Consider the following 19,084-nt stretch of genomic DNA (forward strand, 5'->3'; position numbering starts at 1 on the left):
ATCGAACTCTGGGCAAGAGGAAACATCGTTCTGACCAGAATATAAATCTCAAACCGATGTCCTCAGATGTCTTACGATTGTAAACTTGATGACTGTCAAAATATTAAAAGCTCCAAATTGCCCTTCGATGGATTTCACAGGCGATCGTCCGCCTCTTTAACTCAATAATCAGTAGGGCGTGTAAAATCATTGCACTAAAAACGACCAAACATTTAAATTATATCTAATAGAAAAGCTACAAATATTGAAAAAGTGTTTATCACTGAAATCCATAAACATACAAGTAGGACTTTGCATTTTCTGATTTTATAAATGCACATTTTGCCTTTGAGCTTGATCCGACAGTATTTTTTGCTTCATTTGCGTACTCAAGTCCTAGAGATGGAGACAAAATATCACTCCAGTGTGACTAGATTGTTAGCTTCCTCAGGATGGGATTGATTTGACCTAAGAAGAAGCAGTGAACCAATGCTCAGCTTGCTAAATAGATTTCGCACCAATCAATCAATGTTCAACTTTTCCTCTATATAAGGGCCACTTGGAGTGTTTCAGGATTCTCCAACGTCTAAACAATATATACATATTCTCTTTGTTCAATAATGGTCCTAATTCCTCATGCACATTATGAAATATCTGAAAAATCTGTGAAGCTCTAAAGGCTAAATTCTATGTTGTTGCCTAACCCTACACTGGTTACCCTATGAGGCCAGCCAGATCATTATGAAACACCCGGTAGATAGTGCAGCCATCAACCTGCGCAGTAGAAAATTCCACTGTATCATAGTTACTCTAGGTGTTTTTTTGCATTGCCGTTTATTTCAGCTTATGAAAGGGGGAAAATCAAACTAATATGGAAAAGAGAAAAGGACCGATGTGATAGTTTCATCAGTGATCTGTAGATACGGCATTCAGGGATCAGCAAGACACCGAGGTGTGCGTGTGAATGCTGTCCCCTTTGGGATTGAAAATGAGTTAACTCGTTAGATAAAATACTGGGAAAAGTGCATAGACCAGAAGGAAGAACTTTCCATTTTGTTTTCAAAATAAGAAAAATGACAGAACGCAAATGACAAGCAGCACACACAACGGAGAGTGAGGAATGTTCATGCAGTAAAAAAGTACAAAAAAACCTCATTTTACCCTTCTTCCTATTCTGTTCAATGTGAATCGATGGACCCGCCATATTCCTGCTAGAGGCAATGGTTTTTTTAATTAGATACCATAGCACTTCAGCACTTAAAAAATCTACTAATTCACGTGTTTGGTTCCTTGAATTGCCAAAATATGATAAAATCTGCAAATTTTTACTCACGGTATTGAAAACGTCTATTTATTTACTTTTTGAGAAAATGGCCAAAATATGTTTTATTGAAATGAAATATTTTACTCGCTCTAATAATCAGTTATCAAACGAAAACAAGTTGCTAAGATATAAAAAAACGAAGATTTCACCCAACGAAACTCTGCTAAAGAATTGGGCAAAAATAAAATTAGTCACCCTTGGAAAATGATTGATTTTCGAAGCTACCGCACCCCGAGACGGAAATAATTCAAGTACTTAAATACTTAAACAAGATATTTTAACTATTCGACCTTCTTTGGCTGTCATGAACGTCATGAATTGTTGGCTTCAGGTTTTTCTCGTCTTTCAAGTCAAGTTGTAAATGTATCATGAAGATTGAGAAACTATTGCCTGTGTATTTTGAAAAGTTTGTTTTGAGGACGTTCGCTGACCACTTTTCTCACTAAAAAGATAATAACAGGCATCGAATCATAAAAGGTGGCCCATGGCTCTTGCCATGGAGTGAGCTGTCCTTTTACTTTGGATTAGACTTTGACACACGGGCAACGACCAAACTCCTTGTGGGGCAACACATGGCACAATAGGTAGGATGGCTGCTGACCTCTGTTCATTGAGCATGAGCTCAAGCTTTCACACATGCACAGTCCGGTTAGGAGATGCTGTTTTTTGAATTAGACTTTGACACCGGGCAACGACCAAACTCCTTGTGGGTCAACACATGGCACAATAGGTAGGATGGCTGCTGACCTCTGTTCATTGAGCATGGCTCAAGCTTTCACACATGCACAGTCCGTTAGAGGATGCGTCAACGAGTTAACTCATTTTCAATCCCAAAGGGGACAGCATTCACACACACCTCGGTGTCTTGCTAATCCCTGAATGCCGTATCTACAGATCACTGATGAAACTATCACATCGGTCCTTTTCTCTTTTCCATATTAGTTTGATTTCCCCCCTTTCATAAGCTGAAATAAACGGCAATGCAAAAAAACACCTAGAGTAACTATGATACAGGGGAATTTTCTACTACGGCAGGTTGATGGCTGCACTATCTACCGGGTGTTTCATAATGATCTGGCTGGCCTCATAGGGTAACCAGTGTAGGTTTAGGCAACAACAAAGAATTTAGCCTTTAGAGCTTCACAGATTTTTCAGATATTTCATAATGTGCATGAGGAATTAGGACCATTATTGAACAAAGAGAAATCAATCCCATCCTGAGGAAGCTAACAATCTAGTCACACTGGAGTGATATTTTGTTCTCCATCTCTAGGACTTGAGTACGCAAATGAAGCAAAAAATACTGTCGGATCAAGCTCAAAGGCAAATGTGCATTTATAAAATCAGAAAATGCAAAGTCCTACTTGTATGTTTATGGATTTCAGTGATAAACACTTTTTCAATATTTGTATCTTTTTCTATTAGATATAATTTAAATGTTTGGTCGTTTTTAGTGCAATGATTTTACACGCCCTTCTGATTATTGAGTTAAAGAGGCGACGATCGCCTGTGAAATCCATCGAAGGGGCAATTTGGAGCTTTTAATATTTTGACATTCATCAAGTTTACAATCTTAAGACATCTGAGGACATCGGTTTGAGATTTATATTCTGGTCAGAACGATGTTTCCCTCTTGCCCAGAGTTCGATGTAAATAGGATTCTAATTGTGATTAGTTCTGAATATGCTACCAAAATGTCACATGTCAGTAACTATTTTTGACAAAATGTTGTCTTGAGAATCCCAAACTTTGAGCTTGAAAATGACGATTTCCGTTCGGTTGAATTTCCCACTTCCTTACTTTGATACTTCTTACTTGTTTGACTCTGTTTGTCCGCGCTTTCAACCAATGGCAGTTTTTGTTCATACTTTGCTTTAGATCTTGTAACGCCGCGGAACCCCAATTCACCGAACATACAATTCTGTACGTAACTAGATCTGCATTAGACAGTGTTGCCATCAAAAAGAGTCGAGGAGCCACAAGGTCAAGTTTGGCCTTTATTGACCGTGGCCCTTTTTGTAAAAAGCATACCATCTGAACTCAAAATTGCTCTCAAAAGTACAGCTTTTGCTGCTGGTTATACATGAAAAAAGGTGCACTTAATTTTTTCTCCATATTTGAATGGGTCAATTAGATCCACCCAATTTACATTTTAAATTCATTTTTGGGCACTCAAATCAATTGTCCACGGCCATTATTGGATACTTCAGGTACTTATGAGCTATAATTGGAGACCTGGTGGCTCTTAGAGTAGGGTCTAAACGCCATCTTAAGGTACGAACTTCCCACACACTTTCCAATGATGTAGCTCTTGTTATTCTTGGAATCATCAAATTTTCCTTATGGAAGCAAAAGCTCGACGACCACTCTACAATCATATCTCTAGGGGCTGTAACCAAAGAAGAATGTTCCCCAATCAACAGTGTTAAAACCATTAGACTCCTCAACGTTTCCGCAGAAGTCAAGAAGACAGGAGCTTGCATTCGAGTTGACATTTCACATAACAAATCTAAAGCCTATATTTATAACATCAGTTTTGAAAGCTTGATATTTCTTAGGTTAATGAGACTACCAAACTATTCGTTTTGGTCTTCAACGCCATGAATCCTATGCTGGACAGTTACAAATATCTGTCTATCTTTGTATTTCCATGACGTTTGTGTTCTTAGGGTTGCAAACCGGGAATTCCATTTCCAGGACTGCCGTTTTGGGGCGGATTTTCCGTTTTATTCGCAGCCCAGTTGAACTGTCTGTTAAAACATGCCCTTTATCGACCACAAAACCCTCGACAGACTTCTGATAAGCAACCCAAACGAACAATGAGCTTACTTATATCCTTCAGATACAATCTCTATTGAACCTTTTCTTCGAATTTGTGGCCCCCTTCTTTATTTGACTTCGGACTCAAACTCAAAGCCGACAAGCCTGAGAAAGCAAAACAAATTGGGTTTTTCCATTTTTAGGATTGTGTTACCCTAGCTCTGATCGGGTGGAAACTCGAAACTTTAGAGGTTTCAATCAACACCCGAACAGCACGGTTGATGGCTAATATTATGTTCGTTAAAGTGTCCTAGTTTTTTGTTATGTAAGCCAGAGACAACTAGATAAAATCAAAGTTGTGCAGAGTTAGATTCTGATCAAACAAGGAACAAGGAAGATGCGGATGGGACCGGGTCTTCCAACTCGACTTGCAACTATCCAATACGAAGAGAAAATGGCAAAAAAATGCCACTGTTTTGATTGATTCATGACGAAAATAGCAATGTCGGTTTCCCAACTTCCAAAGCTTCTACCTCAGTGGTCAGACCAGGAAACTCAAATCACATGAGCAGTTTTGGTTCACATATATGGACAGTCAGTGTTGTTTGTAACATTTCAACTAAACTTTATGAGGAGTTCTATTAGAGAGGTCTCAAAAGCTTACCATCACTTATTATGAACAAAAAAGAAATAACATGCTAAATAAACTACCCAGGGGCTGTGATACGGGTCAAGCATAAACACTTTTATCGCCAAAAATACCATTATGATGTACTAAAAGTGCATCACAATAAACATTGAGACGAACGCCGGAAGATATGGCATCAAAAGAACGTATTAATGGAGCTGTTTCGGATGGGGATAGTTTAAGAGGAAGTTTGATGTTTCTCTAAATAGAAAATCTAAAATTGCTCCCCACACGGACCAAGATGGGTAGAATGTACACTCATGTGAAACCAATCAGGAAATCAAAGGCACCTCGAAAATTCATTTCCATGAGCAATCTTGTTGCCCTTTTCAATTTTTTTCTCTTTTCTCTTTCAGTCTAAATCGACCCTTTTGGTCCAGTTTTCCAAATAAGGGTGGCTTTACACTATGATAGAAAACCAGGATAAAATCCGGTTTGAGGATTGAAATACGTAGGACTAGTGCTGGGTTGAATCCAGCAGAGGACTCGAGTCTTTCACTGTACTCAAGTCGAACAAAAAGATTCATGTTGCGAAATTTAAATAAAAGAATTTAATTTTTATTTCACAAATCCGGACTTGAGTCTTTTGGAAAGGACTTTGGACTCGCCCCAGCACTAGTACGACTTGCATCCTAAAACCGGATTCTTCATTTTCTTCTCGTAAACACCTGGGCAATAAAGTCCTTTGTTACCNCTTTATGAGGAGTTCTATCAGAGAGGTCTCAAAAGCTTACCATCACTTATTATGAACAAAAAAGCAATAACATGCTAAATAAACTACCCAGGGGCTAGCATAACTACGGGTCAAGCATAAACACTTTTATCGCCAAATATACCATTATGATGTACTAAAAGTGCATCACAATAAAAATTGAGACGAACGCCGGAAGATATGGCATCAAAAGAACGTATTAATGGAGCTGTGTCGGATGGGGATAATTTAAGAGGAAGTTTGATGTTTCTCTAAATAGAAAATCTAAAAATGCTCCCCACACGGACCAAGATGGGTAGAATGAACACTCATGTGAAACCAATCAGGAAATTAAACGCACCTCGAAAATTCATTTCCATGAGCAATCTTGTTGCCCTTTGCAAATTTTTTTCTCATTCAGTCTAAATCGACCCTTTTGGTCCAGTTTTCAAAGAGGAAGTTTGATGTTTCTCTAAATAGAAAATCTAAAAATGCTCCCCACACGGACCAAGATGGGTAGAATGTACACTCATGTGAAACCAATCAGGGAATTAAACGCACCTCGAAAATTCATTTCCATGAGCAATCTTGTTGCCCTTTGCAAATTTTTTCTCACTCAGTCTAAATCGACCCTTTTGGTCCAGTTTTCAAAATAAGGGTGGCTTTACACTATGATAGAAAACCAGGAGTAAATCCGGTTTGAGGATTGAAATACGTAGGACTAGTGCTGGGTCGAATCCAGCAGAGGACTCGAGTCTTTCACTGTACTCAAGTCGAACAAAAAGATTCATGTTGCGAAATTTAAATAAAAGAATTTCATTTTTATTTCACAAATCCGGACTTGAGTCTTTTGGAAAGGACATTGGACTCGCCCCAGCACTAGTACGACTTGCATCCTAAAACCGGATTCTTCATTTTCTTCTCGTAAACACCTGGGCAATAAAGTCCTTTGTTACCCTCCGACCCCTTTCTTGAGACTTCTTTTGATTGGGACAAGATTGACTCCTCGTCATCATCTGGGTTAACTAATAAGGGATATAAAGAAAATATTACCCTGTCCATGCTTTTTACATAAGGTCAAAAGAAATATTTTTTATGATGTTCAGCAAACGCAAACAGGAATTGGGAATCTTAAATTTGCTTCGGTGCATTCAGCATCTAAATTCTGAGATTGGTCTGATGAGAGACGTGCATACTAAGCAAGTATACCAGAATAGCTATTTATCCAATGACTTGCTTTCTCTACATGATTTTCTAGAGTGGGGATGGAACAAAGTCGATATGGTCAAGACACCTTTGACGGGTTCACCTTTTCATGCTAACAAGTTTAAATAGAAGAGCGATGGCTTGTCCGAGCCTCTCTACGACCGTGAATGCATTAAAAGACCAGCTTTGTTGACTATGTCAATTTTCTTTTGTTATCACGGGTTTTTAAGGAATGGCTTTGACACGGAGCAATGAAAAGCCAAAGTGTTTCCGTGGAAATCTACTTTCTATTCACAAGTGATTAGAATCTTACTTTCCACCCATGATTGAATAGGGAGCTTGACTTGGCAATCATAGGTTAAGAATTCAATTCATCCTCTTGCTTCTTCTTCTAGGGTTCAAGACCTTAGTCATGGAATCTTGAATCCGGGCGTGCTGCTTTGAACCCTACACCTAACAATAAAGGGAGTGCAGAACCTCATGCTTTGTTGATCTTTCCACGAACTTTGAGATAATTTATATTGACCAAAAACAAGCTTCCTGTAAAATTGACCTTCTCTTGGTTATAGCAACTCTGAGCCATTTTATGAATTAAAATGATAAAATAAGAAACATAGACCCCTTCAATTAAAGGAAGGTCATTTTCATATTATATGCTTTTAAAGTGGTTCTTTTCAAAATTATGTTGTCCAAAGCTTATGTAGCTGACCAAGAGAAGGCCAAAAATTTGAATTATATGGAGTGTTTACTACATAACTTTGGATATATCACCCGAGTTCCCTAAGTCTAGTTTTGGGCTGCCAAGTTCATCTATTCAATCAGATCTTATGGGCGTATCCAATGCTTATTTAGAATAAAGAGAACGGTTTAGCAGATAATATTTTTCTTACTTCCGTTTGCAGTCTATATCTCAAGTGGTCTCTGGTCTTTCTCACCTGAATTTCGAGAAATAAAACTAAAATGAAGCCATGAGCTGTAATATTTTTGTGAGCATTTAAATCAAAATCTTGTTTTATCTTGAATATGATTTTGAATAACCTAAGAACAAAGTTGCAAGCTTGACATAAACTTGAATCTTTGCACTCTTATCACGTGAAAGTCAAAGGCGAAAAAATACCTCCTCCACAACGAAATTATTAATGATTAAATCCACTCCCACAAATATAGGAACCAATTTGATAACGGAATTGACACTTCCCACTCTATCAAACATCCACCAAAGAAAACAAATCCCCAAAAGATCCCAGATTTTGTCCATAGTTATTGAATGATTCACCTCTGCTTTCCGACCACAAGCCCTTGATTTACTGATTCAAAGACCAAATTATGGAAACTCAAGGAACCTTGGGGTAATTGTTGAAATTAGGCGCTTTGATTGCTAGATCCCCGTGCTGTACTTTTAGATTCAAACCAGCAAAGGTTGCTTCTGGCTTAGTATTTTCAATTGGAAGGGTTTTCAAAAACGTCATGGTTTTGTAAATCTAATGAGTCATCTTTGTAGGTTTTTTAATATGTACAGCGTGCTTCTAAGTATGTCACAGTGTTCGTAAAGTACGATCTTTCCAAGGATCACGAGACCAGCAGGTATTTCGCCCAAGGCTTCTTGTAAGTAATCAAATATCCATCCAGCCCAAGGTATTTGATGAGGATCCTCAATTGGGGTCCGAGGTAAACACATACACCCACTGCCTCATAATGCGTCCCTTCAGAGTGAACCTTGCTCGACCTTTTGAAGGCTTACTAAACTCTTGGAATACCAAGTTGCACGGCAAAGTATATTCAATTGAATGGAACAACGTTATACCAATAGTAGATTAAAATATGTTAAGATATTCCTCACCCACCTCCATCTCAGAAAGTACGAGGTGTTTGACTGGTCTTAAATTATGTTCAGGATAACAGATGTCTTTTATGAGTTACACGATGTCATCTTTGCACTTTTCGAACAACATACTCTTGTGCATCGAACGTTTGAAGTCTTGGACGTCGTTATGAATGAGTGTTCTCAGTTTTTCCCTTAATCTCTAGAGTTGAGATGAGAAGTCTCACAAGAAACGCGTTTTTTTTTATCCGGCCTCAAAATATTTGACAAGAAGAAACATTCAAACGTTTATTCGTAACAAAATAAATGAGTCTGTACACAATCCAATCGGAACGGTTCTCTGTTACCGTTCAAAGTGATGAGAGAGTACACAAAGAATTTATCTGCCAAGCATGATGTATGATTGAATATAAATAGTGATCCTTAAGTGGTAATGGCATATGATTTGAACAGATATCATTATTCTAGAGCATTTGAAATAGTTAAAAGCGTGTCGCTACTTTGAATGAGAGTGGTGCCCTTTTCTTGGTTAACAGGACAAATGAAAGATTCCAAGGCACTTACGAGTATTACGTTTAAATTGAATAATCAGATCAAGGATGTGTAGAGGCAGTGGCATGAACTTGCGGGCCTTAAAAGCTAGTTTCTTTACAACGTATTGTTATGGGTTGGCAACTACTTTGGCATCGTCTGGAAGAGTGAAGAGAAGGGCAGTATACAAAATAACAAGAATACTGAATCGTTGCTTTGTACCCTGGCAATATTTAAAATATACACAAAAGGAACCGGAAAGATTTGGTCCCAAGCAAGGACCTTCATATCAGTGCTTGGGCACCAAACCTTCATGAATGCAGCCAATGGATCAAGGTGATCCTCTCTAATTACACACACTGTGTGTGACATTCACAACACACTCATGGCCAATCGGATCGTGATCTTCAATCTCCAGTGGTTGCAATCAGGCATATACGAGTAGACTGAAAGACTGAACTCGAGCGAAACGGCGATCGGTGGTAGAAGTCCGTCCGTTTCCTCTGTACTATGTACTATGATCGGAGCCAGAAGCAAGCAAGCAATGGTTGGACATTACTCTAATTGACCCGCAATCGTACACGAGCGACAGCAGAACTTGGCGTAGTACTTGTTCGCGCAGTAGCGGGCCTTCACGATCAGTTTGCAGTTGGCAAAGTAGGGATTGTCTGTACATGTCTCCTGGACTTGGACGTTTTCCACTATTACGGAGACCGAGGCCGAGTTACTGGAGTAGCCGTTGCTGGCCTCGCACGTGTAGGTCCCGGTGTCTTCTGGGGTGCTGTCGTAAATGGTGAGTGTGTTGTTGGTACGAATGATCTGAAATTGAGTACATTGCCGGTTAAAGACACATTTTTGAGCATATTAAAGAATCGTGACTCTTTGGCTTGGATTGATTCGTTGAAAGACAACTTTATCACTGGACAGAGCCAGTAAAATTGGAAATGAGCAATTCTTCAACCGAATACCCTTGACCGTCTTTTTCTGGTCTTTTGGAATAAGAAAGAGTTGACCCATTTTCAGCTCAATTGAGGGTCAAAAAGGCATGAGCTTTTCCTACTGGAAGCAAAAAGGGCCTGTAAAAAATAAGCCAGCACTACTGGCTAAATTTAAAGAGGGTTGGTCAAAATAAACGTTGACACCGTTTTGGGTGCTTCATACCAAATAAAATAAGTATGTGTGATCCTAAAGTATCTTTATGAAAAGGGTATGTACACACTTCAATGAAAAACTTTAGCACATTTTTTTCCAAATGTGTCGCATTATTGCATCAGTATTTTGTAATCAGTAACTAATAATCGATCAATTGTTAAACTACATAATTTTGGAATCTTTCGAATGGCGCAAGCAATCGAACAATAGTTTTAAAATTTGAGTACGAGATGTCCAAGCAGCAAGAAAGCATATGAAAAGGGTAAAATAGGTTCATTATGTTCTTTAAGTGCGTATTAAAGTACATCATGTTCCTTGGTCTAATTCTACTTTTACTAGCTCACTCTTCATATGCTCTTAATCCTCTGGATATATTGATATTCGAAAAAGTACCTGTGTGCCCAAATTTGCATTGACTGAAGGATTGCCTTGAAGGATTTATATGGCGTTAAGTTATTCATTTTGAACCCTTTTGGCACTACGTTGAAAGAGCGCGTTAATACCTTTGTCTCAGACGTTCGATTTAGCTCAAAATTGGCCTTGTTCTTTTATCAAACAACCCTATTCTTGAAAAGCAAAATGCTGTCGGTTAATTAGAATTAAGGTTATCCAATTTTTACTATCACCGTCTCTGTCTTTGGTGACGTTGTTCCTGACTTATCGAACTCGTCAAGGCAGATCAACAAGATTAATCTTGATTATTTAGAAAGACATCATAAACCAATAATAAAACTCCTTTAATTATATTTTAGAATGCCATTTTTGCGAGGACAACTATCAATACTAGAGGATGTGTTGAATCCATATCTAAAACCGGGTTGTTGACTAGTCTTCAAGTCGGAACTTTTTACCTCTATACCTATAGTAAATTTGTCGACGTGATCTGTTGTATTTGGGTGTTTAAAACATGCTAGTTTGTAGCATGATTCTCAAGGTAGTAATAAGAGCGACTCAAAGCAAAAGTTTTTCTTTTGTCTCTAGCGCCCCCTTGCGTCAATCTTGTCACTATTCGGACATTTAGGCAAGCTCCCGGTATCAGCAAACAAACATGCCTGCCCTTGTCAGTGACGCGAATTTGCCGACCTTTCCTCATATAGAGAAGTGTAAAGCTTTGGGATTTCATACTAGTGCGCCCTCTGGTTCTACCAAGAAGAAAGTGTCACCACACTTCTTACTGATGACAAATGTTTACACCAAGTCTTTTTTTCGTATTTCTTCAAATTTTTGTCACTTCCCATCTAATGTCATCTTTATCAAATGAAGGTTGGACTGAAATGGTTTAAAATAATTGTTCAACGCTTTCCTTAGATGGCAAACAATTTTGTCAATGAAAATTTGGAAGCACTGGATGTGCTGAAATCATGGTAGTTCTTGCCGCGATTGTGACGCAGCCTGATTAGCTCTCAAAGCTGAAATCCAATCCGGTACTTTACACGTCTCTATAGTAATGTGAATGAAGGGCCAACCTCTCAAAAACGTGCTTGAAGCCCCAAATTAGCATCATTGGCATTGGTACCAGCAAACGAACGAACCTGCCAGAGCTTGTCTAGACGTGGCCGTTGTTGAGTTCAACCATTGGTATAAGATTAAGTCGTAACGGCTCATCTTAGTCAAACCTTGTTACAATTTTGTATGAAAGAGGGCGCTCAAGAGCCAAGATATTGAGAGTTAAACAAGAAACTACCAGGAGACTTATATTGCCAATGACCCCTTTTCCCTTTTCCATAAAATAACTAAGGGGACACAGGTAAGATGAAAGGGATTCTACTTGCTAGAAGTGTCTTTTTACCCATCCTTTTCATCATATTTGAATTTACCAACATCATTCAAATTTGTCTGAAAATGACTGAAACCTCTTTTAAAATGCACTTCTGATCCCATCGTACTTCGGCAACATCAAAACGGACCTTGATTGGAAAGCAAGATGAAAGGAAGAAACAGCTTTGGCCCTTAGCAAATTCCCTCCTCATCGTTCTCATGCAACTTCAAATCAATGAGTTCTACGGAACGAAATATCTTTGTTCCTCAGCTTTCTGGTATTGTCATCGTTGCAGTTCTTCAACGTACAGTGTCACAAATTGGTCTTACCTGGACCCTCTTATCAGACCGCAACCTTCGCCCGTCCTTGTTCCAAAACACAGTGGGTTGGGCATAGCTGTTCACGGTGCAAGGGATCGAGATGGTGGTCATAAGTGGAAACTTTGACCTTGGCAAATCGATCCTCACGTCCAGATATCCCATTTCAGGTCGATTGGCTTGAGTGGTGGTGGTGGGCGGGGCCTGGAAATTCCAGCCAGGGGGACGGGTGGGTCTAGAGGAGCAAGGTGTATTTTAAATTGAGGTCAAAGTGACCTTGTTTTTCTATGTATTATATGGGCATATTAAGTCAAATACCTGCCTTTGAACTCTGGCAGCAAGGGAATGTGCCCTATAGGGTTTTTGATGAGCATCATATGTAGTAATTTATAGGTTAATGATGATAAGTAGAGCGGCTCAAGGGCTCTTGTTATCTTCAATGGATGAAGTGGGGAAAACATGTGCTTCAAAACATCACTTGTCCTTCGGGAACTACACGAACACGGGACGAAGAAACTAATTTCCATCTTTTCGTATTCTTTGAAGCGAAGCTACATATTTGGCCATTTTGATGACCAATTTCGCCATTATGAATCAGTTTACATTAACAAAAAACAATCATTGTTTTGTTCAGTGGTAAAGACTGGAAGCTTCTGATATTAAGTTCTCAGGTTAAGATGTTTGTCATTTCAATATGATTTGTGACATAAGAATTTTCAAATTACTTTGGAATCCTACATATTTTTGGTCAAATAATACGGCATTTCCTTCGTAAAATTGTATTTGACATGCCATTGAATGAATGGTTTTGGCATGCAATCGTAATTCATTTACATTGACTGAGTGATGGATTATTTTCATCGCTCTGTTTTACCTATTTGTAATAAAGTACACATTTGGTTCAGCAATTTAATCATCTCCGCTTAAGACGTAGTTATGAATAACTACATTTAGGATAGAGCCATCTCTGTCTCCCCCATACCAACACAATGCTCAAGAATATCTTCAACATGTTTTTAACCAAAGAATTTTGTCTTGCTTTCCAAACCCCGAACATGGCCTTCGCCCAGATTCAGGTAATAAAATTTATGTTCCATTTACCGGTAGTCTTGATCCACCCTAATGGGACGAACTAATGATGCTTAATGGAGGAGTTAGATTGCTCGTGAAATTTCAAGCCCTTAATCATACCTGTTTCCTCTCGTCAGCTTCAGAGCCTTATACAAGCATATAATCCTAAAGGGAAGTATTAAGTTGCTAAGGGGCTTACCGATAGATTGCACTAGGAGCCGTAACCACGGGTGCAGGAGCTTGAGGAGCGTCTACCACATATTGCATATAGTCCTGTTCCTCGCGAGTGGTCGGATTCACCAAGCCCACGGCCTTCACCACCACAGTAAACGAATCGGGTTGTTGACCATTAAAGGCTTGGCAAGTGTACGGGCCCAAGTCTCGAAGGCCCACTGCTTTCAGACGCAGCGAGAAATCCGCATTTTGCTCGTGGCGGTTGGAGCTCAGGGGCATCATCTCGTCCTGTCTCCACCTGGAACGGGAATCAAATTTACTTCCCAGTCACCCTTCTCCAGATTCACTTGGACTGATTTGTGAGGCTTGGGAATCCCGGAAGGGAAGGAATGGTCGATAACTTGGGGATAAAACAACTTTGTTTGATATTTGGTGGGCAATTATTGGAGGGATTAGGCCGGATGTTACTTGTTTATCTGTATAAGAGTTCTCATCGTAATTATGTGGTCTAGCCTTTTTTTCAAGGGGAAAGTCGGTTCCATTCACTGAATGAATACTACAATTGATAATGGTTGTATATAAAATGTCACTGGCGTGCCTTTTACTGTTTTGTTTACAGGGTGATACACTAGAGTGAAGGATACAATAGCATTAAAACCCACTTTACGACCTATGCCATTTTGATTTTCATTTTCAAGCCATTGAAGTGGGTAAAGTCTACAGGAATCATATCAAACTTCCATGTGTCTCCAAGATATTCGTTTTTGAACATATATTATATGTGTGCTCTTTCGCAAAAAATTCGAGTTATCATAAGAAAGCAAAATTTGAATGGAAAAGATTTTACATTAACGTTGAATGGTGTCTTTTGAAGACAACTAATTTTGATAACCAAAATTTGGAGGATCTCAATTAGGGTGCTTTCTTCAACGATTGCAGAATAGCTTTTCTCTTTTTCAAAGAATATCAACATGAAAAAAAAGGGATCTTTTACTTTTGGATCTGGATGTTTACAATCAATATCTCCCTACAAAACCATTTCTTTTGGGAATGCAACTACTGTATGTATTCAGAAGAGATCCAACTGATCTGATTCTTACCAAGTCACAGAGGGTCGAGGGTGACCATAAGCCAAGCAATGCAGGATGGCTGGCACACCCAATGACAGATATACCTCCGGTTCAGTGGGAATGACTCGGGCCATGAGATCCACGGGGCTGTCTACGGCCAGTGTGACGGTGGCTTCGGCTGGAATTCCTCGACCATTGTCAGCCAAGCAAGTGTACACGCCTTCATCCGACGGATCCACACCCACAATCTATAGGAATGCGACCTATTACATAATCTCACAATTGGGAATGGAGAAGACGCATTTCTTTTTAAAAAGAATGAAAGGAAGTCAATCATACGGTTGATCTGCGTGATTGTTACATTTTCCCCAAAAAATCCAATATATCAGGTTATTCAGGTTATTGGAAACCCTAATTCGTCTTTCCAATACATGGATTATCGCAACCTTGCCGATAATTGATGCTACATTGAGATGGAATTTCCAAAGTTACTATGGTAATACAAGTGGAACAATCCCCAATATGAAGATGGAAACAATAATATCATCGAAAAAGTAATTAACCAACTAACAAACTCTTTTGAGAAGGCCCTCTAATGAGACACACATGAACCGTGAACAATACTAGCATCGCCCAATAAATGTCCTAAGATCCCATTTACAAAGACAATTCATTCTTGTTCATTTTTCCGATAGAAGCGCCCTCTATCAAAATATCGCAACTCTATTACAAATCCCCGCCTTATTCAAAAGGCCGCGTGAAAGTCGACTTTCAAAAGATGCCGAGACAATGCCTTTGAGGTGGTTACGAAAATTGTCCATTAACCTGTCCATTCGTGAGTCACGAACGTGCTTATATTCTGTTTTTCCTGCTCTATCGTGATTGAAGTTTCTAGTTCAGAACTTACTAAGAGGCCTAATTTGAGGGTCGGTGTAGAACGGCTTTTGGATGTGAAGTTTTAGTTCATGTCCAAATTAGGTTCTCCTTGCTACTTATTAACAAATGTACACACAAGTAAAAACAAAAGTCCAGGAGGTGTACTTTGAACAATTTGAGCCTGAATAGACGGCAGTTATTGTATCGTGACAAAAGAGATGAATCTGAACAAGTGTTGTCTTACCTTGTTGGAACTGAAAAGCGACACACTTGCTTCGTTTTAAGTTTTCGTTCAAAAAATCAGAAACACTTTTACGGAGACGGCAAACATACCACTTTTGCAAATAAAAATATTTTTTTGGAAAAAAATAATAAGGATGAAATGAGACCACGATTCGTCCGTTTTAAATAATATTCCGGTCACTGTCAGTAGAATGACATATATGAGAATGAGTCAGAGATGTGCTAGAATCGATCAGTTTGCAAAATCTAAATGGGCTCCAGCGTTGATAGATGAGATCCCTCAGAAAGTATTACTTCATTAAAGCATAATGTTACTCTCATTTGTAAAGTTGTCGATAAACTATTGGCAGATTCGAAAAAAGCATCCAGGATGGTTCCGACCATTTTCAATATTGATTCGTATTAATTAAAGCTACCCGAAAGCATATTTTGTACACCTTCGTTTTGAAAGAAACTTTACGAAATGTAAAAAAAAAGTTTTTGCTTTCACTTATTAATGATGTTTCAATTGTTGAAGGCAATGAGCTCAATCAGATTTTCTATAAATCATATGGAAGTGCTGTCTACGGGAAATAGTGGCTTTCCACGTCAAAACTGGCATTTTAACACAATGTCATTAAAAACATTAATTTTTTTGAAAAGCTTTCAAATCCGAACCCTATCCGAGCAAACGCCCAACGAGGTTATTTGCATTATTCTGATGCATTCAGGGTCAGTATCTTCAAAAGTGAGAGAGAAACCTGCTCTCGAACAAGAAAGTCAGTGAGCACACTCACCTGGAGCGATCCTCCTTTGACGATTCGGAACTTTCCTTGCGTGGTGTCGATGTCTCGGCGACCTTTCCTCCAATAGACGTCAGGGTTTGGATTACCTATAACGTACACGCTGAGTTCAGCCAAGCTTCCTTCATTGGCAACCACCGTGGGTTGGGAGACCTGGAAAGAATCAATAATGTTTGAAAAATGTCTGGAACAAAGAAACATGCGGCGCTTCTCCAACAGAGATGTGCCGAAAAAGCTTTGATTTAGGCTAAGAACTGCAAATTTTAGCTATCCGGTAGTCTCTTTGGGACATTCATTAGCGTTTTGGAACCTCGAGCTAGATAACCTTGTTTTTTTCGTTATGAGAATTGGTCCTGTGAAACCGTAACTCATTCGATCAACACTTAATGATTTAATTCAATTACTACTACAACAGAGCATTCTTTGAGGCACAAATTTATTTCCACATTCACTCAACAGCTTCGATGGTAATATGGAATGAATGCCACCAACATTGCAAATAACCAAAGCAAATATGTGCCTCAAATATCTCGTACATGTGATGTGACAATGGAAATTTGGCTGAACTGACGTCATCAAAAGTTGCCAATTCGGAAGAATTGACTTTTGAGTCATTTCAACACTATACCAAGATCCAATACATTTATTATCAAAACCATTTCAGTTTGATATGTCAATGAACGTGTTTTTTTCCCAGAACCGAGATGAACGCTTTGGTTGAGAATAGAAAAGCGCCACTCGAGACTTTAGGGAACTTGTAGGGAAAGCCCAAGTTAAAGATGCATCGATGGTGTATAATGGGCACTGTGCCGACCAAATTCTTTGTTCTGCCCACCCAAGATTTTAAAGTGGATCAGAAGCTCGTTGAGAACGAACAAAACATATCACGTTTCATTGGTCCAAAGCGAAGGAAATATGCCAAACCTGATCACCTCCATTCCATATCCAGGTTATTTTCAGGATAGATCTCATCTAACTCCAAAATTGCCTTTTAGGAAAGGTTATTTTCCATGTACTAAGCTTCAGCATTTTGTGCCAAGCGAGATGTCATCAAGAATCACCATCAGCTAGGATTGGAAATTGATCACAGGATAATTGGTTCCTTCAGCTTTGTTGTCTGGGGCTTTTCGTTCGACTTTCAACATACGTTTTGTTATGCAGAGCAGAAATCCCTCACTTATATGCAGGGCTCAGAAAAAAATAAGAATTGTTTTAAAATCCCAGTTTTTTTTTGTAAAGCCAAAAAAGATCTAACAAAAAGCATGTAAAAACTGAAAATTAAGGCATAATCTGGGAGCTTTTATAATTGACCAAAAATATGACAAACGAAAGAAATATTTGGAAGCTTGTGGCAAAAAAAAACAATCGCCTTCCTGTGCTAGATAATATCTCTTTCAAGGTGTGTCTTTTGTGCCTAGCTCTTGCGTCAGAATAAGACACTTTTTTTGTCTGCATTTACTCTTTTACAACCAAATTGTGGATCATAAAACCATTTGTAAACAACCTGATCCATGGAATGTCCAAGAATTTATCTCGGAATTTTCCATGTCACTCTAGCTCATTCTAGGGATTTCCAGAGATACTTGTTCGGTCTCCGTGGTTTTTTCCTTGAAAGGTGCGACGCAACACTTACAAGTATACACAATTAGACACAGAAACCAAGGTCAGCATTTCCAAGTCTTTAAGTGGTTTAGAAGCCAAATCATACTATTCACACTACATATTTCTTAAAAATAAAGTGGAAAATTATTAAAAAAATGTCCAGTCGTACTTTTAAGCCTTCGGTGATTTTCGGACATTTATCCTGGTTATTGGAAGAAAATGCGGATCCGGCAATAAAAAGGCTGAGCATTGCCCCCCCTAGTCAAGGTTCACGTTGTTCATCGGATTTGGCACACATGCAAATTGACGAAGGTCGTCTCGTTGTCACGTTGTTTCAAATTCCTCTGAACTTTTGTTCCCTTTGAGCAATCTATTCCTACTCCATTACTTTTCAAGCAGATTCCGTTGAGATTCAATGAGGCCTCTTTTATATCAATCCAATTTCTGTCTCTTGCTCCACTAATGGAACACCAACCCCGGTTCCAAGGTCTAACTCAAAATGGTGCTTGAATGAGTCGAGCAGTACTTGCCTCAATCTTGGGCGCATCGGGATCTTGACTGACCACAGGAGCTTGCCCATCACCTGCTGCGGGAAGGTACTCGCTCCCAGGATCCTTGACCACATCCAAACATGACTTCCCACATCCATTGTAGCAACACTTCTGGTCCCCACCACAATCGCTGTCTCCTGCGCAATCCTCGGAGCAACTGGCGTAATCATTCCGATTCAATTTGGGACAGACACCATCTTTGGTTTCATCTCGGCATACCGCTCTAAAATTAATTCCGATTTCACTCATTGAGAGCTTTTTACCAGGTGAGTCTGAGTCCTTATGGTAATCTTTCAAACTAGAAGGTTAAATTTTAACTAGGAAAGTAACGTCGCTAACCAACAGGTTCTGTCAAAGTAGAAGGATCAAATTTTCATTTCTAGTCGTTTAATTTATATATGAACACGGCGAAATTTGCTGGAATGACGTGTAAACGTAATTACAGAAACTCATATTTATTGTCAACTATCTTCAATATGGGGAAAC

At 39.0% G+C, this 19,084-nt stretch overlaps 1 protein-coding gene across 1 annotated transcript in view; it reads right to left on the bottom strand.

Moving 5' to 3' along the window:
• Positions 1 to 8,744: 8,744 nt before the first annotated feature.
• The window catches only part of LOC131878067 (papilin-like), a 51,823-nt gene continuing 41,483 nt past the window's right edge, over positions 8,745 to 19,084 (bottom strand). Inside the window, exons 29-34 of the mRNA XM_059223968.1 lie at positions 18,578 to 18,821; positions 16,440 to 16,598; positions 14,575 to 14,792; positions 13,500 to 13,772; positions 12,242 to 12,464; positions 8,745 to 9,820 (exon numbers count right to left, since the gene is read on the bottom strand). Of these exons, the coding sequence (XP_059079951.1) occupies positions 9,557 to 9,820; positions 12,242 to 12,464; positions 13,500 to 13,772; positions 14,575 to 14,792; positions 16,440 to 16,598; positions 18,578 to 18,821 (1,381 nt within the window). The 3' untranslated portion in view covers positions 8,745 to 9,556. The remainder of the gene's footprint in view (positions 9,821 to 12,241; positions 12,465 to 13,499; positions 13,773 to 14,574; positions 14,793 to 16,439; positions 16,599 to 18,577; positions 18,822 to 19,084) is intronic.

Source organism: Tigriopus californicus, chromosome 3 (genome assembly GCF_007210705.1).
Source record: "Tigriopus californicus strain San Diego chromosome 3, Tcal_SD_v2.1, whole genome shotgun sequence".
In the NCBI taxonomy this organism is placed as follows: domain Eukaryota; kingdom Metazoa; phylum Arthropoda; class Copepoda; order Harpacticoida; family Harpacticidae; genus Tigriopus; species Tigriopus californicus.